At 31.6% G+C, this 23,525-nt stretch overlaps 1 protein-coding gene and 1 pseudogene across 1 annotated transcript; one reads left to right on the top strand and one right to left on the bottom strand.

Moving 5' to 3' along the window:
- Window positions 1-3,750: 3,750 nt before the first annotated feature.
- LOC101506951 (uncharacterized) lies at window positions 3,751-5,822 on the top strand (annotated as a pseudogene).
- Window positions 5,823-15,437: 9,615 nt separating this feature from the next.
- LOC140919088 (uncharacterized) lies at window positions 15,438-23,155 on the bottom strand. Its single transcript, XM_073364607.1, has 4 exons — window positions 23,069-23,155; window positions 22,863-22,979; window positions 22,449-22,775; window positions 15,438-15,686 (listed from the first exon to the last, which is right to left on the bottom strand). The coding sequence occupies exons 1-4, from the start codon at window positions 23,096-23,098 to the stop codon at window positions 15,438-15,440; spliced, it is 723 nt and encodes a 240-aa protein (XP_073220708.1). The 5' UTR covers window positions 23,099-23,155.
- Window positions 23,156-23,525: the final 370 nt, after the last annotated feature.

Raw genomic sequence — 23,525 nt, forward strand, 5'->3', positions numbered from 1 at the left:
ATTTTACTTGTTTTATGGAACTTTGAACTATTATAGGATATTAATTTCATAATATTCAGGGGGAGTTTTTAGAAAATATTATTTTCTTAAAACTGAAGTCGACTCATTTTTTTTAAAACAAATGATAAGAATATATTCATTGAAATATTTTCAAGTGTGTTAAAATGCGTGCACATAATCATATCAGATTGCTTTTGTTATCATTATCCATATCTTGATTGCAATATTGATTAATATTTGATCATCATACATGTTATGTTCCTTGATGTTAAATGCAAACTTGCAAGTATGATATATAAATGCATTGATCAACCACATGATTTCTATATGAAGTATACTCATGCTATTGCTCCCTACATTTTTACTTCAAATTTTATTCCCAAACCTTTTTGGTAGATGCCAAAAGAGGGAGATAAATATATGATGGATATAGATGAAAGTAATTAATGAAGAATGCGAAGAATTAACCTCTTGCATATGTTTAGGGGGAGTTTAAGTAGAATGATAAGAATTAAACTCTTGCATGTGTTTAGGGGAGTTTAATTACATATCTATGAACATTCTTGCATTTTATTTATATCCATCCATAAAACTTATGATTTATTCAAAAGGTTTGTCATCATCAAAAAGGAGGAGATTGTTGAGGCAAAAACATTTTTGATGTATGTTTTAATGACAACAAATCTTATGAAACAAATGATTAAGTTTTATGAATGATGTTCTACTAATGGTTGCACTTGATTTTAGTTTAAGGAACATGAATTACATAAGTGAACAAGCAAGAAGCCATTCACTTCATCAAAGTGCATAAGTATCCACTCAATATGAAATAATCTCAAAAGGAATGTATCGTATATCAATAATTCAAGAGAATGATTATTACATCTTCAAGATAATATCTTCATGAAGAAAATGATCAAATACATTCATACAACAATCAATATCACACTATGCTATAAATCAGAAGCAAGATCAAATATGAGAACCAATGAATGTTCTGGTTATTAAACAGAAAAAAAAAATGAAGAACATTCTTGACAACATTCTGAAAAACGAAGATCATTATGGACATTGGACAATAGTCTGAAAAATAAAGATCGTTCTCTGGACTGAAGTCTGAAAAACAAAGAATGTTCTAGTTTTGACAGTATTAATCCAAGAACATTATGGTTTATAAAAAACAAAGTCTTCTTTAATTCAAGATTGATTTGGGGTACGAAAATAAATCAATCTACATTAGAAATCACCAGTATTCAATACAAAGGAACATAATTATATACTCAAGATCATTTAGGACACATTTTTTCCATCAGATCAACAAAAAGCAAAACAATGCATAAAGAATAAAAAGCAAAATTAGCCCCTAAAGTTGATGGCTAAAAGTAAGCAAGTACAAATTGGACAGAAATGATAAAGTCATTGCATCACTAACACACGCCCAAAACATAAATTCTTGGCACAGAACAGCTGTCAGAATTGTCAAAATCCAGCAGTCACTCAAAACAGAAACGAAAAACATTCTCCGTTTTCACAACTTTAATCCAAGAACGTTCTGGTTTACAAAGGGAAAAATTTGTTGTAATTTAGGACCGATATGGGTTGTGAAAGTACATTTATCTACACTACAAAATATCAATATTCATTACAGATGAATTTAATAATCTACACAAGATTGTTTTAGATAGATTCGATCAAAGAGGATCAACAAAGGCAAAACATCAAGATCAATGTCCAACTTGACGAGCTATGAGCAAGGACATCCATGATAGCCAAGACATTGCTGCTGCAACTTTTTGCAGAAGGCACATTATGTTTTTGAGCGAAGGACTGAAATATAACAATTATCAAAATTCAACAATCATACAAAATAGAAACGAAGAATGTTCTTGTTTTTATAAACGAACATTCTGGTTTTAATTCTTTTTTAAAGATAAAATTAAAACATAGAAATTTCCACAGTATAAGCCACTTATTAAAGACTATCAAGACTTCTCAAATCAACAATGAAGCCCAAAACTCGAGTTGAATGCCCTAAGGAGAAAAACAGCCTCAAGATTGATCTTCAAATTGATAAGTTGCGAGCAAGGACACAAGTACATTGTACTTACAATATTCTGCATAAAATTATGTATAAACCTGACTCAAAACTGTGCCAACTGACATGTGACAACTCATTCACATTTTCCATGAGACCTAAAAGCAAGAACTTTCTCCGATTGTCAAGAACGTTATGGACATCAAATAAACACATGTTTAATTGCTTTAAAATATGTCTGAAACTTGTGAAGTGTGTCCAACGGATATATTCATTTTAAACTTAATATTCAATTCCTTTATATGGGCATAGTTAGATGAAATATCAAAAGTGGAGAATTTAAGATTTTGAATCTTCTTGATTTAGACATCTTTCAATTATAACTTTATAGAATTTTAAAATATTTTATATATTATTGAGATACATTAAAATTATCATCATATATTTTTATTAATTATAGCTGACTTTTATAAATATCAATAATATATCCAATAATTTTAAGTTTGTGTAAAATTTTACTTACGTGATCAAAATAATATAGATTCGTAATATAATAAAAAAAACAAAAAGTAAAATAAAATAAAAAGAAATAAAAATGATCATAAGAAATTGAAGAAGATTTGGACGAAGAGAATTGAATGATCCAAATTCATAGCTTAATATTAAAGGGATGAAATCTAATTTTTTTTTTATCTACTAATATCAAAATGTGTCTAAATTGGAGAGACTAAAATAATAAGACTTAATTGCAGTTTTAGTACATTTATTTTTACCGATTCACGAAATTGATCTTCGTATTTTCAAAGTCGTCAGTTTTGGTCTATTTGTCACATTTTTGAACTAAAATATCACGATTTAACATATTTTTAATGACGTAACATACATTTTTATGATATAGAATTATTTAAATATATTAATTATTCATATGTCATTAATTAAATTAAATATATGAAAATTTTCTAAAGTTAGAATTTTTAAATTTTACGGCGTGTTATTCGTATTTAATGATGAGAATAGGCTATGCTAGACTGTTCGTCAAGGGCCTATGACCTAGTCTACTTATGGTCTGACCTATTTAATAAAAAGGTTTGGCTCATATTAATTTTAAAACGCTCAGGCTTATAAAAAAAATCTATTACGCCTGACAGACTGATTTATATATATTTTATTATTTATTAATGTTATTTTTTATTATCATATTAATAATATTATTTCTTATTTTATATGCAATCACTCACTATTTATTCCATACTGAGTAGTCGTTCCATATTCGGTAGCAATTCTATATTTGGCAGTGTTCATATATGGTAGTCGTTCAATTAGTGAATCACTCAAGTCGTTCCACATTTATTTGAGAGTCAATAATGTTTGCGTTTGCTTCAGAAAAAACTCTATTTTTTGAAACCAAAAATTATTTTGTAGGGTTTAAAAGATGTTTGTTTTAGATTTTTTTAAAATCATTTTGTTAAAAAAATTTATTTTTTATTTAATATATATAAATATGTGATATTAGTATCTAGATGGTAAATGTTCCTATATAAACCGTGGACTAGACTTAAGCCTAATAAATAATAAATTAATTATAGACCTTTTCAAAGTGGTATGACTTGTTCCTATTTCATAGTTGTTAATCATAGACTAAAAATGTCTACTTTTAAATTTATAACAGGATCAAATTATAATTAACCAAAAAAGCAAAAATAAAATAAGGTTAACTTGCGGCCAGTACTGACAGTAAAGTTCACACAGTTCAGTTTCAGCAACAATGATGTTGTCTCTCTCAGTTTCAGTTTCAAAGTTATTAACCCTAAAAAGGTATGTTTTCTCTCTTTCTTCCATTCCCAATTTTCTTCCAATTTCTTCTTCAAACACTTTCCTTCTTTCATTCTCTTCTCATTCTCCTTTCAATTCCAACGAATTTGATGTTAATCATGCTGTTTCCTCATTCCATCGCATGCTCTCTATGAATCCTACCCCATCCATTGTTGAATTCAACAGAATTTTAACTTCTTTTGTTAAGATGAACCATTATCCTACTGCTATTTCTCTTTCTCACCTATTGGAATTCAACGAAATTAAGCCTAATATTTTTACTTTTAACATCTTGATTAATTGTTACTGCCACTTAGGTCAAATGAATTTTTCATTTTCTATATTGGGAAAGATTCTCAAGATGGGATTTCAGGAAGGTACCATAACCTTGACTATTCTTATGAAAGGTCTATGTCTTAATGGTAAGGTCAAGGAAGCTCTTCACTTTCATGACCATGTGGTGGCAAAGGGGTTTCAGTTGAATCAAGTTAGTTATGGGATCTTGATCAATGGGTTGTGTAAAATGGGGAAAACAAGGGCCGCCTTGCAATTGCTGAGACAGACTGAAGCGAAATCGGCCAATGCTGATGTGGTAATGTATAGCATAATCATTGACAGATTATGTAAAGATAAATATATTAAGGATGCCTACGAGTTATATTCTGAAATGATTGCAAAGAGAATTTATCCTGATGTTATCACTTTCAGTGCTCTAATCTATGGATTTTGCATGGTTGGTCAATTAAAAGAAGCATTTAGTTTGTTCTATGAAATGACAATGAAAAAAATCCACCCAGATGTTTATACTTTTAGTATATTGGTTGATGCCTTATGCAAAGAAGGAAAGGTGAAAGAAGCTATGAATGTGTTGGCTATGATGATAAAAGACGGTGTAAAACCAGGTGTTGTAACTTATAATACACTAATGGACGGGTATTGCTTAGTTAATCAAGTGAACAAGGCCATAAAAATATTCAACACTATGGTGCACCAGGGAGTGGTGCCGGATGCTTGGTGCTACAGTATCATTATTAATGGATTGTGCAAGAATAAAATGGTGGACGAAGCCATGAACTTCTTTAAAGAAATGCATAACAAGATGATTGTTCCTGATGTGGTAACTTATAGTACCCTCATTGATGGTTTGTGTAAATCGGGGAAAATATCTTATGCTTGGGAACTTGTTGATGAGATGCATGTATAGGTCTGCAGGTTGATGTAATCACTTATAGTTCACTATTACAAGCTTTGTGCAAAATGAATCATCTTGACCAAGCAATTGCATTGGTTAAGAAAATGAAAGACCAAGGTATTCAGCCAAATATTTTCACATACACTATATTGATTGATGGACTATGCAAAGGTGGAAGGCTTAAGAATGCACAAGTGATTTTTCAGGAGCTTTTGTCTAAAGGCTATCGTCTATCTGTTTGGACTTATAATGCTATGATAAATGGGCTTTGTAAGGAGGGCTTGTTTGATGAAGCACGTGCCTTGTTATCAAGAATGAAAGACAATGGTTGTGTTCCTGATGCTGTAAGTTATGAAACAATTGTCTATTATCTTTTACATAAAGGTGAGAGAGATAAGGCACACAACCTTGTGAAATGATTGTTAAAGGTCTACTATAAGAGTAAACTTGATAAGATATTTCTAGTTATACATTGGTTTTTTCGACTTATAATCACTCTTGTTAATTTTACAGTAGACGGACAATGGTGTGTCTGCCTCTGTGAAGATAGAGCGGAGAGTAACTTCTCAAGTTAAGTGAATTGAGTAATAAGTACATCATGAAGTTCAATTCTTTATATATTTATATATTTCATATTCTTGATGGCATACACCAAAATGGGGAAAATTTTATTGGTTAGATTGTGGTAGCATTGTAATCTTACGTGCATACTTATTTAGTAATTTAAAATGAATATGGATGTAATACCTATTATTTAATTATATAAATGTGAAATTTTTACAAGTTAAATGACTTGGTTCTTCTTTAATTTGATGATTTCTGTTATCCCATCAAGTCCCCTTATTATTCAAGTGAGCATTTAAGCCCTATACATGGGACTTATGTGTTGGCAATAATTCCTTGATGGGTCTTAATTATGGGAATGCTCGAAAAACTGTTTTGTTTCTATACGTTACTTTTAATTTTAATTCTGCTTTTTCTGTTTTTCAGCACTTGTGTTGCTATTTAAATTGTTTCAGTTCTGTTTATTAGCTTTGGTTATAAGCTTATCCTGTTCCAGAATGTTTTACTCTTCTTTCTGATTCATTACGTCCCTCCTTCTGAATGTTTCTCTTCTTAGATTCCTTTTCAACTTGATTCTTAACTTTCCATTAGCATATGTAGGAGCAAGTGCCTCTGAGCTATTACATGTCATATTTGGCTATTTTTTAGCAAAGCTGTTAAAGGGTTATGTTACTATCCTTAGTACTCCCTAATTGTATTTCATCTTATTTCATCAATATGACTTCATTATCCACTAATTGATACTTTTTCATCAAATTATATTGGTAACCTGTTACATTACATCGGATTATTAGCATCAACAGTCACATGATGTGTTACTCCCAAGTTAGAGCACCAAGTTTGGGATACCAAATTGTCAGGACCAGTTAGTGTTGTCTGAGCTTGTTGTGAAATAATGAACTAACAGTGGAGGTAAGTTATGTGGTACAATAGAAAAGTCCTTCTCTACCCATTCAAATAGTAAGGCTATTATCAAAGAATGAGGGATACTTATGAAGCACCGACACTGGCACATTGGCATCGATTATATTTTGAGAAAATGAAAAAGTGATTGAACACAACAATATATGTCGATGTTGTGTCGGTATCTAACACTGACATGTGTCTTTGATACCAGACACGTTATTAATATGAAGTGTCAGTGCTACTTACTACATACTATCTTATCCTTTAAATTTATGGGTTTTTTTTTTATTTTTCAAGAAAAAAACAATTTCAGGATATCATTAGAGTTGAATGAACTGTGATTTGGTAGAAAAATCTAGAGAAACTGATTGGAGACGATGTATTGCATTGGTTTGGATTACAAGAAATATGGCCTTGTCAAACAGTATTGCTGAAGTAGCATCCTGTTCTTTTCGTGGTCTAGTTGGTTCAAAATGGAATTCCTTCTAGGTGCAAGTTTCAAAAGTTGTGCTTGTAAGTCATTTTGAATTTTGAGTTCAATGTATGTTAATCCAAACAAACAATTTAACCTTCTTTTCTACGTGGATACTTCCTTTGTGTTTGTATCTTTAAATAGAATAAGGTTCGACTGGAAAACAAATTCTCATTCAGTAACTTTTTGTTGGTTTGGTTGAGAGAGATTAGTCTCTTTAATTCTAGGAGGTTGTGTTAGTTTTCCTATCGGCTGATTTTACATAGAGATTGTTATTAACAATATCAAATTTGTTAGTTATTCCTAACCTATTTCATTACTGTATATATGCAACAAAGACAATAGGACTTCATTTGTTGAAAGTTTATTCATATTTTAAGATTTGAAGTTGAAATTATTTAGTTACATATTGATGGCTCCAAGGTGTATGATAAAAAAAAGCATGCTTTTTACAAATTAGTTTTTATTATTTTCCATGAATGATGGTTTGCAGTAATGAATTACCCATGAATTTTTACAAGATTATATACATTTATTAGAAGAGAGTTGGATATTTAGTTTATGAGAGATTGTGAACTAATATGATTTTGGAAAACACATTTTATAGAATGAATAATTTGATTTAAGTCCATTCGAAATTTCGCTAAGATTTTTCTGAATTTCTATTAAGCGCTGTCAGACTAGTTATAGTCAGGCACTCAGCACTTTTGGTTCGTCTAATCAAAATCAAAAGGTTTAAATTTAAAACAATTTTTTGTTTTCATTTAATATAAAATACCGTGATTGAAATATGAACTATCCTATTTTAATCGGACGACCTCAAATTTGCCGACTGTAGTATTGCACCGGCTTGTGACTTCTCACAAACCGATATATCCGCATGACTCACAATTTTGGTCACTCTGCTTTGTTACTAAAAACAACCCATCAATATCAACAAACATCTTCATAAGTGTCTCCAAAATTGTATTATAGTTTTATTTTGGATAATTGAGTATGACATTTTATATCTTATCTAAATAAATGATGGCAAAGAACAAACACTACATCTACATTTACGTTAATTCTATTTCTCAATTTTAAATTAAACTTGTTGGGCCAATGATTTAGCCCCAACCACTTTCATGATAGCAAGAAGTCCGCTAAGTGAGGTATGATCATGGTTGTTGATAGTGTGTATTTGCCTCAAATTTAGTAATGGTAATCCATTTTTTCAAAATACTGACTTAAGTAAAATTTAGCTATAAAACAGTTTGTCTTGTGATTTAAGAACCATTGGTTGTTCTTTTTGAAACAACATATATCCTATTATAGTTATAGCTATTTGAAGAGTAAACAAACACACGTTGGTCCAACATAATTGTAAGTTTAAAGTAAAATTTGTCTTTAAATTTAGTTCAATTATCAAATATCAATATTGTTAAATTGAACGTCTTATTTTGAGTTAGAACCCAATATCTTATAGTTGTGTACGTGTGAGTTTATTGTAACATTTATCATTCTATTTACATAGTTGTGTACGTGTGAGTTTATTGTAACATTTATCATTCTATTTACAGGCAAAAAAAAAAAAGTTGTGGCAAAACTTTTTTAAGTAGGAGAAAATTAAAAATAAATTAAAGTTTCTTTTGGGAGTTAAAAAAAAAAACAAAATAAAATAAAGAAAGAGAAAGGTGATGATACTTCATGTGTATTAAAATGACTTTGGAGAACTTTGGCAAATTGTTCAATTTTTTTATACTCTCAAAATAAAACAAAATAAAATATTAATAATAAGTATTTTTCTCTCAATTTCCTGAAATTATTTTCCTCAAACAAGGGGAGCAGTTTTCCTCCCTTTCTATTTTCTTTCCATCCTTACAAATTACTATTTTCTCTTCTTTTCTGCTTATTCCTAAACAAACGTAAGAGTCTAAAACAAATATGATAATTACAATTGTGCTAAGTCAATTAATGATAAAAGTTGACAAAATTGATAATCTCTTAACTTAATTTCTAGTTTTACATTCTTCCTTTATATATAATTTTTATAATAAATTAATCAATTCAATTTCACTAGTTTTTCAACACTTGACAATTTAATTGACAAAACAATTTATGAACCTAGTTTTTGGTTTCACATTGGTTAACTATTATTGTTCTAAATGTCTAACTCCTTGACATATGACATGCATACATGCTCGTCAGTGGATCTAATTAATTAAATGGCTTTTTTCTTTTCTTTTCTTTTAATCTTTTAGATTTTTAAAGAAAAACATTTTGGTAATTTAAAATATGTCCAAATGATAATTAAAATCTGTTAAAAAATTATTTTTCAACAAGAACTTAATCTCTTTTTTTTTTAAAATTTATCTTTAATTAAAATTCGTTATAATTAGTAATAAAATTTTCAAATTTTATTTTATATACAATTGGAAGATCATGTTGTAAGAGATTAACCACTTTTACTAAACTGAGCAATAGTTTCTTTCACCATTAACATTGCAACATTTATTTTGAAGAAATTCATGTTGCAACTTAATACTCGTGTTTAAAATATTCCTGTTATTTTTTAGTTTAGAAGACGGTTTAAAAATTACAATTTATGTCACTGAAAAGATCATTGGGTTGAGCCGCGGATTAGGTCGCTCTCTTTAAAACATTTTGCGGTACTGCTCAAATTGTACAAGACATACTATCAACCACGAAGTCCCCATGATAAAACAGTCTAGATTCACTTAATTGGAGTTCCACTACACCGTAGAAAACCGTTCTAAAATTACACCTTCAATATGACGGTTAAAGGCACTCTCAATATGACAATTAAACTCACTCGCAATATGGTACTATGACTACTCATAAATCAAAAGGACTACAACACAAAAAACTGCTCTAAAAAACTACAACACAAAAATAACTACAAAAGACTACGATATACAAACCGCTCATAGTGGTATTAGGACCACTAAAAATTCAACGAAATTACGACATAAAAACCGCTCTAAAAGGATAGTGATAGTAGGACCACTAAAAAATCGACGGAACTACGGTATAACAACCGCTCTAAAAATCAATAGGACTATGATACAAAACCGCTCTAAAAAACGAAGGGACTACAACATAACAATCGCTCTAAAAAACAAAGGGACTACGGTAGAACAACCACTCTAAAATAATCGAAGGGACAACAGTATAAAATCGCTCATAAATATCAAAGGGACATAAAGAAATGGGAGAAGTGGCTCGGAAATCAGTCAAGCAGAATAGAAAAGAGAGAAAAGAGAAAGTTGAAAAATGCATCCAACTTTAGTGTGCTTTTCAAAATAGTTTGAAACTCATTATATAGTGATGGAAGCATACCCACATATGTTTTCTTTCTAATGTGAGACTTTAGTATTTATAGAGTTGAAAACTACTCAAAATATGAGTATTTTCCAATATGGGACTTCAACAGTTTTTAAATTCACTCTATGTTCCAACAATCCCCCACTTGAATTTAAAAAAGTGTTTATGAAATAATGTCAAATGCTTCTATATGGTCGTGCATAAACAAATGTGTCTCTTGACTTGAACCTTTGCATAGTAAGTGAGACTCAGATTCAACAAGAGTGACTTGTAGTCTTGAACTATATCTCTAATATCAAACCCACACACAACCTTTTCATATGGTGTATTCTCAAAAGTTTGTGCATTAATGGTCTTGCTCGTGTATCCCAGTATAACGAATGCTTTAGAAATTCTGCCTCAAAATTCCACAGGAAGCGGCCCCACTTCCACATTCACATAGGTGAGTCTATAAAGAGTACTCGTATAGCTAGGTACTCCACTCCACATAGAGTATAGATCTCATTAAGAGTTTCTATTACCTCATCCTATCATCACTTCAAGAATCATGCTTCTTGTATTTATAATAGAATATTCATCTCATATCACTTCACGACTTGTTATTACCCGTTGAACCTAATTCTTGGGATCTCCAGTCCTTTAGGTCGAGTTATCATCATGTGTAGCTTTATAGGCATTAGTCTCATTCTTTTGGATGTATTTATGACTTTCTCTCTAGCTAATCCTTTCGTCAAAGGATCTGCTAAATTCTCATCAGTGCATACATGATCCACTATAACAACTCCTTTAGAAAGTAACTCTCTAATAGTGTTGTGCTTACGACGAATTTGTATCTCTTATCGTTGTAATAATGATTCTCAATCTTTGAAATAACCCCAATATTATCGCAGTGGATCAATACAACTGACAAAGGTTTTTCCCATAAAGGGATATTAGCTAGCAAGCATCTCAACCAGCTTGCTGGTCCTTTTAACGTATCTCACGACTCTTTCGATTGCATGTAAATGCTCCATACTAGGTATACTAGTAAACCCTCATAACAATCCCACGACGTAGGCAATTTCAGGTCTAATACAATCAGTGGCATACCTGAGGCTGCCAATAATGCTCGCATGTTCAGTTTGTCTAACACCTTCACTATTGTTCTTAAATAGTTTCACACTTGGATCATATGGTGTGTAAGCAGGTTTACAGTCAAAGTAATTATATTTCTTTAGGATCTTTTCAACATAGTGAGATTGATCTAAAGAAATTCTTTTTTCCGACCTAGTAATCTTGATTCTAAGGATTACACCCACTTCTCCGAGGTCTTTCATATCAAAGTTGTTACTCAACAATGTATTCACATTATTTTCATCATGAATGTTTGAACCAAATATGAGTAAGTCGTCTACATAGAGACATATGATAGTGCAAATGTCATTTTCAGATTTATAATAACTACATTTGTCACTTTCATTCAATTTAAACTCATTTGATATAATAAAGTTATCAAATTTTTCATGCCATTGCTTAGGAGCTTGTTTAAGACCATACATAGACTTATCTAACTTAGAGACCTTGTCTTCTTGTCCATGAATTACAAAACCGTCATGTTGTTCCATATAAATTTCTTATTCTAGATCACCATTTAAAAAGGTTGTTTTAACATCCATCTGGTGCATCACCAGGTTATGAATAGCCACAAGTAATATGAGCACCCTAATGGATCTTATTCTAGTGACTGGTAAAAAAGTGTCGAAGAAATCTATATTTTCTCTTTGTCTAAAACATTTGACTACAAGACGTGCCTTGTATTTATCAAAGCTTCTTTAAGATTTGCAGGGTCCTCTTTTAAATTATAGGCCATATATTCGGGACCATAATCTTTAGCGACTCTTACTCTCTTACTTCTTCGAGTTTCTATTTCGTCTTGGTTGTTGCTTTTATTGCTTCTTGTCACAGGAACTTGACTAGGTTCCCTGCCCCCATTATTTTTCGATTTAAAAGGGAATTTATTTTGATAGAAGTCAACATCATTTGATTATATGATCACTTTCGCATTTAGGTCATAAAACCTATATGTTTTACTGTTTACTGCATACCTAATGAATACACATTCATAGGCTCTACTAGCGAGCTTAATTCGTTTGGGATCAGGGATTCTGGACATAAGTCAAATAGCCCCGTGTTCGAAGATAAGACAAGTTGGATTGTCTTTTTTTCATTATCTCATAAGGAGATGTTCTATTTTTAGATTTAGAAACTCTATTTAAAACATAGCAGACAATAAAAATAATTTCCTCCCCCCCCTGCAAATGAGATGCAGCACCAGAGTTAAGCATAATAGCAACAACTAGTTCAGTAAGAGTTATATTCTTTCTTTCAGCTTTACCATTCATTTCAGGTGAATATTGTGCAGTAGTTTCATGTATTATTCCTTGGGTTTTATAAAACTCATTAAATGAACTAGAATCATATTTTGTTCGTCTATCACTACAAACCCTCTTAATCTTTTTACTAAATCAATTTTGAATTTCAGTTACAGAGATCTTAAACATGTCAAGCGCTTCACTTTTATTTTTCATTAGATATACAAAAGTATAATCAGAGCAATCATCAATAAAAGTGATTAAATAACGTTTTCCATTTCTGTTTAACGTCTCATCAAGTTCACATATATTAGAGTGTATTAAATCTAAAGGTTCAGATTCTATAACTACTGATTTATGTGAACTCTTAGTTATTTTAGCTTGACTGCAAAAATCATATTTTTCAAAATCCTTTAATGATAACTTTGGAATTAAGCCTAAGTTACTTAAGTTTGAATCTCCCATTAGTGGTGTGGGAATCTCCCAACAACACTTTCTTATCTTCACCAACAATGTATGTTTTAAACATAGCACAATCATAACAGACATGACATGAGGCACCAGTGCTTATCCATCATCCATCTGATCCACCAATAAGGTTGATCTCAGTTATCTTAGCAATGAATTGCTCTTCTATCAAGTCAGCTTGATTAGCAAGGCCCTTCTGGTTCCTACACTTGTGCTCCGATGAATTTCATTTTCTTGTTATTTGCCACAAGAATAACTTTATCTTTCGGGTCTTACTTACGGGATTCCTCCTCAATTCTAAGGCGAGTTATACGACTTTTTATAGAGAATTCTTCTTTTGTTTTATGTCTGAGAGAATTTTTTAAATCTTTCCAAGCAGGGGGGCCGTTTATCAATAATAACAGCAATTTGAAACTGTTCATTTAGGGACATACCTTCAAAGATGATCTTGTGAGCAATTTTATGGATTTCATGAGACTGAGCTTCCACTGATTTGTCAACTGATATTTGAGGTAGTGGCTAACAACATACGTTTTGGCTCCAGCTTCCTCAGTGTCATATTTATTCTTTAGAGCATCCCAAACCTGTTTAGCAGTATTGTTGTCAGAACTGTAGTAATCATACAGATCATTATCAAGTCCATTAAGAATATAATTCTTAGATAAGTAATTATTATGTTCCCATTGGGTTAGTTCATCAGCTTTCTTATCATTTTCTGTTTGCTTCAAACTGAAACAATTTATTGAAATCATGGGCAACATAATCAAATCCAGTAATATCTTCGGTTGATATGGCAGAAAAAAACGTCTTAAAATTATTATTTTTGAGTTTACAAAACTGTTTAAATATCACAATTTATGTCACCGAAAAGATTACTAGGTTGAGCCGCAGACTAGGTCGCTCTCTTTAAGATGTTTTGCGGTACTACTCAAATTGTGCAAGGCAGACTATCAACCACGAAGTCCCCAGGATAAAACAGTTCAGATTCACTTTATCGAAGTTCCACTACACCGTAGAAAATTATTCTAGAATTACATCCTCAATATGGCGGTTGAAGTCACTCTCAATATGACGATTAAAGTCACTCGCAATATGGTACAACATAAAAAAATCGCTCTAAAATACTACGACACAAAAACAACTAGAAAAGACTACGACACACAGACCGCTCATAGTGGTATTAGGACCCCTAAAAAATCAACGGAACTACGACATAAAAATCGCTCTAGAAGGATAGTGGTATTAGGACCACTCAAAAATTGACGGAACTACGACATAACAATCGCTCTAAAACAACCTACTATGCCATGCCCAATGATCTTACATTTCTGATTACCTTCAAAACCTATAAATCCTCCATTCTTGAAGGACATATCTTGGAACATAGATTTTTTTTTCCCATCATGTGTCGTGAGCACCCACTATCTAGGTACTACGAATGGTGTTTTAACTTTGTTGCTAAGCATATCTGTAAGATATATTATTTTATTCTTAGGTACTCAAATTTGGTTGGGTCCTGGTTTGTTCATTTTGAAAGGTGATGTTTTTTTGCATAGGACAAGTTTTTTTTTTTTTTGTTGTGAAAGTTTTTTAACCAATATACGTAAGTCGTACCAAGTGAGTTAACCTTAGGAGTTTCCCTTGGTTTTTTAAAACCAATACCACATATATTGTTTATGCTATTTTCAAGAAAATCTTGAAATGTTTTTTATACTTAACAAAATTACATACTCTATCCTCTTAAGTTTTTGAAACATTTTCTTCAGAGTTAGATTTTCTCTTTTTAGGTTTTTAAATTATTTTTCGAGAGAACTGAATTTATTTGTTAAGATGTCATGCACTTTTCTAAGAGACATTAGTTTTGAAGAAACATTGTGATTCTTGTTGAGAAACTCATTTAACATATCTATAAGTTCATTATGAGATAGGTAAGATAATACCTCAATTTCTTCATCAACTAATTCATTGTCAGAATCAGAATCATAGTGTATATATGCCATCAAAGCCATGTTTTTCATCTTCATTAGATTATTCATCATAATCATCCTAAGTATCCATAAGACCTTTCTTTTATGCCTTTAAGTCTTTTCTTTGAGAATTTCCCTTTTCAAGTTTAGGACATTCTAATTTAAAATGGTCTGGTTTTTTGTATTCATAGTAGATGATTCTTTTCTTGACTAATTTTTCACTGGCTCCTCTATTATTTTGGGATCGTTTGAAATCTCTTTAAGGGAAAGATTTATTTCGGTTGTTTCATATGCGCTGGATTTTTCTTGAGATAAAGGACAACTCTTCATCATCATAGTCTTCCCTTTAATCTTCCAATTTGCTTTCCTCTAAGTTTTCAGTAGCTTGTAGAGCTAAGGAGTTTGACTTCTTTTTGGGCTTATGTGCAACCAATTCAATGTCATGGGATTTGAGTGAACTCACCAACTCTTCCATAAGTAGTTTGTTTAGATCCTTAGTCTCTTGAATTGTTGTTATCTTTGGTCTCCATTTACTGGGAAGACTTCTGAGGAATTTTTTGACGTTGTAAGAGATACCGTAACTCTTTTGGAGAACCTTCAATTTGGAAATTAGAGTTTAGAATCTAAAAAACATTGTTTCAATGTCTTCATCTTCTTCCATTTGGAAAAGTTCATACTTCTTGACTAGTAAATTTTCCTTAGCTTATTGTACCTGACTATGAATCAAGAAATCATTATGAACTAAAATTTCGTATCAAATCTTCTGAGATTGATTCACCATTAAATCTTATTAAAAATATCTTTGAAATTAAATCTTATTAAAAATCTTCCTCATGCTCCTCTGTTGCAGAATTGTAGTTAATGTAAACAAAGTTGTTGTGTTGGGAGGCTTCTCCGAACATCATCACTTGCATTTCAATCATCATGGTTGTGGATGTTGTGATTAATATATTGCTTTTACAAGTTTGTTATTCCTCCTTGTAACTGTTTTGGATGATTATCTCTCCTTTGTGAGAATTTAGATTTTTCTATTCTTTGTGAGAACTTGTTGATCATCTTTGTTGTGAGAGTTGGATCTTAATGTGCAATCAATTGTTTAATTTGGAATTGTAGAGAAGTTGGGGTAAACAATTCCCTACTTAGGGAAGGATTATATTATGATGTATAATCCAAACTCCTATAGATGTGATGATCCTTCTAGAGTTATTCACCTTAGACTTATTATTTTATTATTTTATGTAATGTGAGCTATAATATTATTTATCAAAGAATTATAGAGATTATGGCATGTGTGGTCTCTTAAACATAAAGTAGTTTCATACATGGAAGATCTACTACTGACATTATCTTAACTTTATAGAAAGTAATTCATTCTATGACTCATATGTAGGACCAAGAATTTTATGATTCTGAAGTTGTATCCGGTGGATTTTGAAAAAGCTTATGACTGCATCAATTATGGGTTTTATCATAGAGGTTTTGAATGCATTTCTCGGTTAACATCTCAAATATCATCAAGCATTGTGTCTATACTACTTCTATGAGTGTTAATTGGAATGTGTGTTTGATAGCGTTCCAGCAAGTGTACTGAATTGTTGCAAGTAATAATTAAAACGGTAGTACCAAGTGTCGAATCCAAGGATTGCGTTTTACTATCGAATTATATTTAATCACTAAAGTTGAACAAAAAGTTCTCAGATTAATTGAAATAATATTTAAAATTAACAACACTAATAAAATTGATCTTTTATAATAATAAAAATGTCACGGATGAGTTTCACTTCGAATCCAACTTTGGTGTCTAATTTGATCCTAGTTACTAAATTCTTTTATTGAGTTATTATTGAATTTTCTTTATTATTATTGCTCTAATGTCTTAGTGGCAGAATCTTTAATTCCAAAGTAACCCTTAATTCCTTAGTGGATTTAAGATTAGCATTAAGTCTTACCGTACAAAAACTCTCTTTTTAAACTATTATCTTTGCAACTAATTTAATTAGTTTTATGACTTACATCTATCCCTAGACTACAAATTTATGAATTTCTCATATCAAGCATTCGTAAAGCCCACTTTCGTTTCAAAATACGAATCGTAGAACATTTTAATGTTGATCAAACAATAAAAAACATTAAGCACATAGATGAAAAAAATAATTCAATAAACTCATTCATATAACTAAAAAATCAAATCAAAAAATAAGGGTTTAATCTTGTTACACTCATCCCTAACAAATAGGGTTTAGTTAACAAAATATATCAAATCACTCTTTAAATTAACTAATGAATAAAAGATAAATAAGACTAAAAACAATGAAAAATATGCATATGATGAAGAGTCATCAGTGCTAAAGTGTTTTTCTTCAAAAATACTAGAGGTGATAAAACATAGGTGTTAAGTCAAACTCTTGAAATTTCATCAACACATCAACTTGGTACCTAAGAGCACCTATGCTTCATCAACTTATATCCAAATCTTCATTTTTTTCTATTATTATAAAATGAAGAAGAAATTCAGCTTTCGGAAAGACAACGTTGTTTCACGTGTAGGTTGTATTAGTCTTGCTCAGTCCTTTCTTGCAAGCATTCTAGGCTATATTATGCAAACGATGCCTTTCCCTACTTCTGTTTGTGACGAGGCTGATTAAATCTGTAGAGATTTTATCTGGGGAAGTAGTAATGGGCCTAGAAAATGTCATCTGGTTTTTTGGGAGAAAATTTAAAAACCAAAGATTGAAGGATGGTTGGGTTTTAGAAATATGAATACCTTAAATGAAGTATATGTGTGTAATCTTGCTTGGAAACTTGTGTCTAATTGATTATGTATGCATAACATATTATGTATGAATACATAATTGGTTATGACATATGACTGCATTTCGAATTATGGATGAGTTCATAATTGGTTATGACACAAATGTATAACTAATTATAGTTGAATATATAATTGATCATATTTTCTTAAGAGTTAAAAAATCATGCGTTTTCCTTACTTATTCAAATTTTACATTTGAAGAGAGATATGCATAAACTTGTCAACACATTCAACCTACAAGTTAGTTATAATAAAAGAAAATATTAATACACATACGATCACTCAATGCATGACTGATTCAGAATTTTTAATTTAGTTCTTATGAAAAATAAATTTTCTTTAGGCAAAGATTTAGTAATATCTTTCCACATACTCGACCAAGTAATTCCTTTTTTGAACATGATCTCTTATAAAATTGTGTCGAATTAAAATTGTATAATTCAAGATTGATAAACCAGATTTTTGGTAAGGTTTATGACACTAGTGTTGTTGCATTAAATTGGAACAATTTCACAATTGATCCTATAACCATTTAATTGTTGTTTCATCCAAATAACTTGAGTGCAATAACAATTGGCGACAACATATTCCCTTTCGATAGTGGAGAAAGCCAAATTGACTTGTTTTTTATCCTACTATGACATTAAGGTATTGACAAGAAAGTGACCAGTTTGATTAGTACTTTTTTGCTCCATTTTGTATCCCACAAAATTAGTTTGAGTATCCAACCAAAGTGAAATATGCACCATTAGGCCTACAAACCCATATTTTGTGTGCCAATAAGGAATCTCATAAAGTGTTTGATAGTAGAGAGGTGTGATTCTTTGGGATTAGCTCGAATGCGAGCATACATACAATCAATAAGCATAATATCATAACGACTATTAGTGAAATAGAGAAGAGATTCTATCGTACATTTATACTTGATTACTTCAACCAACTTATCTCCTTCTTATTTATCAAGATAACATGAAGTACTCATAGGAGTTGATATTTCTTTGACATTATGCATTAAAAATTTCTTGAGAAGCTCTTTACAATATGTGGATTCATTAATAAAAATGTCCCCCTTTGTTTAATGAATTTGTAGACCAAGGAAGAAGAGGATCTCACGCATCACCGACATTTCAAATTCACTTTGCACAATTTCATAAAAATCCTTAATAGATATTAATTAGTTGCACCAAAGATAATGTCATCCACATAATTTGAATAAGTAAAATATCATGCTTTGAATTTCTAATGGAAAAAATTGTATCAACTTTTCCTATTTTAAAATTATCTTCAAGTAAATATTTTTCTAAATGGCCATACCAAGCTTGAGGAATTTGTTTCAGTCTATATAAAGCCTTCTTCAATTTGAAAACATAATTAAAAAGTTCAAAATTTGTATAATCACGAGATTGATAAAGTACATCTTATATTGAATATAACTGTTAAAAAAAGAACTTTTTACTTTAATTTCAAACAATTTAAAAAAAGAACTTTTTACTATAATCATGTCGATGGCTTTTAATTTAGTCTCAGAAGCATATATTTCATCAAAATCTATGTCCTCTTGTTGATCCTAACATTTTGAAACAAGTATTTCTTTATTTCATATAATAATACCATTTTCATCGAGCTTGTTTCAAAAAATCTATTTGGTTCTAATCACTACATGATCTAGAGAGTTTCGAGTAGTCTCCCTTTTTGACATATTTCATGTAACATTTTCAAGAAGATGGTTCTTTGAAGCTCTCCATTCTTTTGGTAGGTCTTGATTAGGTTATTGAACTTCATCTTTCTTACCTTTGTCTTTATCCTTAAGAGATTATTTCCAAAAATTTATGCAAGATCATCAGCATATTTATGAAATGTAATGTGTACATACTTATTTTATTATAAATATGAAAAAAATCAACTAGAAGAGGAATAACTGAGAAAGACACCTTCGTCAGCTTTAGCATCAAACTTGCGAAGATTATTTTTACCTATATTTAAAACGAAACACTACGCGAAAAAACGGCTTTTACAGCGCTTTTTTTAAGCCATTTACAGCGCTTTTTCAAAAAAATAAGCGATGTGGAAACGGGCGCTGTAAATGATACAACAGCGCTTTTATAAAAGCGCTATAAAACATGTAAATACAACGCGCGCTTGTTATGCACATTTTACAGCGCTTCTTCACAAAAAGCGCTGTAATATGCACCCCGTCATATGAGTTATGGGTGTGCATATTACAGCGCTTTCTCACAAAAGCGCTGTAATATGCCCACCCATAATTTCATATATGGGCGTACATATTACAGCGCTTTCTCGAAAAAGCGCTGTAATATGCACCCCGTCATATGAGTTATGGGTGTACATATTACAGCGCTTTCTCGAAAAAGCGCTGTAAAATGCCTACCCATAATTTCATATATGGGTGTGCATATTACAGCGCTTCTTGCAGCAACAAAAAATCTGGATCGGGGAAAATCGGTCGCTGCTGCTGCTGCTCCTAATAAAAGTCAGCCACGCCTTGGTAAATACGGGGCGTGTCTTGACATCCAAATAAAAAGGAACATGGGCAGCAGCAACGATTCGCCCATTGTACAAATGAATCAAGACATCTTTGGAGATGAGTATATTGAGTACCTCGAAAAGGAGCAAATGTACGATCTTCTCGAACATAAGGAGCTGAGTGTTACTGTAATCAGCTTGTACATAAGGTAAAAAATACTTTTAATTGCATTTATTTGTAATTAATTAAATGTATTGGTAATTAATCTAGTTTAAAATTTTCATTGAAGGTTTTTGTACGAGAAGGTCGTGTGCACGAGGAAACTGTCAAATAAATACTCATTCTTGTCTCCGCATAAGATGTCGATGTTCAAACTCGATCCAGACAATGTAAAACACTACATTGTAGATATGTTTTTAAGAAATAAAGAAAGTGATAAATTGTTCTTGGCACCATATAATTCAGGGTACGTAATTTTATCTTTTTTAATTGATGAGAATTTAATTTATTAGTTGTCTATAAACAAAATTGCTTAACCAATTTTTTGTTGTTGTAGGGCACATTGGGTGCTATTTGCAATCAATGCGGTCTCTGAAGTGATATACTATTTGGATCCCGTGCACGGCGATTACACCAATCACCCCGGAATAAAGAATATGCTCGACACGTAAGTAATATTCATTTATTTCTTACATATATATATTTATATATATATATATATAAATATATATATGTAAGAAATAAATGAATATTACTTACGTGTCGAGCATATTCTTTATTCCGGGGTGATTGGTGTAATCGCCGTGCACGGGATCCAAATAGTATATCACTTCAGAGACCGCATTGATTGCAAATAGCACCCAATGTGCCCTACAACAACAAAAAATTGGTTAAGCAATTTTGTTTATAGACAACTAATAAATTAAATTCTCATCAATTAAAAAAGATAAAATTACGTACCCTGAATTATATGGTGCCAAGAACAATTTATCACTTTCTTTATTTCTTAAAAACATATCTACAATGTAGTGTTTTACATTGTCTGGATCGAGTTTGAACATCGACATCTTATGCGGAGACAAGAATGAGTATTTATTTGACAGTTTCCTCGTGCACACGACCTTCTCGTACAAAAACCTTCAATGAAAATTTTAAACTAGATTAATTACCAATACATTTAATTAATTACAAATAAATGCAATTAAAAGTATTTTTTACCTTATGTACAAGCTGATTACAGTAACACTCAGCTCCTTATGTTCGAGAAGATCGTACATTTGCTCCTTTTCGAGGTATTCAATATACTCATCTCCAAAGATGTCTTGATTCATTTGTACAATGGGCGAATCGTTGCTGCTGCCCATGTTCCTTTTTATTTGGATGTCAAGACACGCCCCGTATTTACCAAGGCGTGGCTGACTTTTATTAGGAGCAGCAGCAGCAGCGACCGATTTTCCCCGATCCAGATTTTTTGTTGCTGCAAGTTTTGCAGCTTTATTACCCTCCAGCCTTTGTAGTTTGGCAGCCCTATTAACCTCCAATTTTTGAGGTCTGCTGCCTTTTTTTGGCTGTAGGGGTGGTTTATTTATTTGGACCTACAAAAATGAGGTAAAATGTTAGTTTATTGAATCTGAAAAAATAAAAAACCTTAGGCAATAAATGTGACAAACCTTTTCGGGAGATGTAACTGATTTGTCCTTGGGAATCTTTTTTTCGAGGGCAACAAGGTGTGTGGGCCATGCCACGTAACTGCCAATAGCGTCGCTTAAGAACTTCATATCTCCATCGTTGTCCGGTATGGGCAACGGTGCAGTTGGTTCGAAAGCAACCGTAGGCGATACTTTGACATGGCCCGCGGGGATCGGAATATTGTGCAATACTTCTCCCGAAGTATTGTGCAATATTCCTTTTCCCACCTTCCGTTGAGTCGGCGAGGACAAGTATAGGACACATGTAGTGACACCCTACATCAATAGTTAAAACATAAGTACAGTTAATATATAAGTTTGTTTAATACATAAGTAATTACATAAGCAAGTAAGTAGTAAGTAATTAATTACCTCGGGAATACTCTTCAAACCGACGTTGCAACTCCCGGTTTCACTCTCCATTTGTATTTCAGGTTGGAGCTGAACCGGAAGTTGCTTGTCTTTATTCGTATTCACCAAGAGTGCCACTTGCTCCGATAAGATTCTGAGCTTCTCTAATACTTCCTCGTTGGAAGGTTTTTGGCGCTTCTCTTGAGGAAAAAAGCTTTTGGGAGTTACGCCAAATCCTTTCCCCCTCACTCGACCGGAATACTCAGGGACATTAAACACTTTCCCAAGAATGTCCCTGCACGTATCCTTGTTGCCCTCTTGAGTTTCAGAACTTTGTTCAATAGTTTCCTAAAATACATGTAACATTAAAAAGATAAGTTCAATAGCATTTTTAAAATACAATATTAAAAAATATTAAAGTGATAATATACTTACACAAAGTTCTACAACTTTCTTGACATTTTCATTATCAACCACTCCTTCTTTGTTAACACGCGCTTCCTTCCATAAGATATGACGACCCAAGGGTTGATCGGCTTGGGTGTCTTTTCTCTATTCGTTAAAATCATAAACAAAATAATACAAATTAGTTACACACTATAGTTTATAATACAAATTACAAGTGATGTTTAATTACTTACAATTTTTTGTTCAAGGCGTGCATATCCCATACGTGATTTCTTGTATGGGTGTTTTGGGTTGCTTGCCCGTTCGCGATTTGCCTTACTAATATTCTATATAAAAAAAAAATAGCAATTGTGTAAAAATTTAAAATACGCTACGAATATGAATAATAAAACACAAATGCTAATAAATTAATCACTTACGACAAACGCCGGGTCAGAACGTTTGGAAACAAATGCACTCCATTCATCCTTTGATATATAATGTTGATATATCTTTGGAGGTTCAGCATTTGTGTTTCCTTCTCTATCTTTTAGATAGAAATTTGAGAGATGGGATCTAAATCCACGATGGATTTTCCCAGCAACTCTCAAAACATATGACTTTCGTTCCTCATCAAGAACAAAAGTGGTCTGCAATGAAAACAATTATAAGTAATGTATTTTACAGAAAAAAAATTATAAATGACAAAAG

Source organism: Cicer arietinum, chromosome 8 (genome assembly GCF_000331145.2).
Source record: "Cicer arietinum cultivar CDC Frontier isolate Library 1 chromosome 8, Cicar.CDCFrontier_v2.0, whole genome shotgun sequence".
Classification (NCBI taxonomy): domain Eukaryota; kingdom Viridiplantae; phylum Streptophyta; class Magnoliopsida; order Fabales; family Fabaceae; genus Cicer; species Cicer arietinum.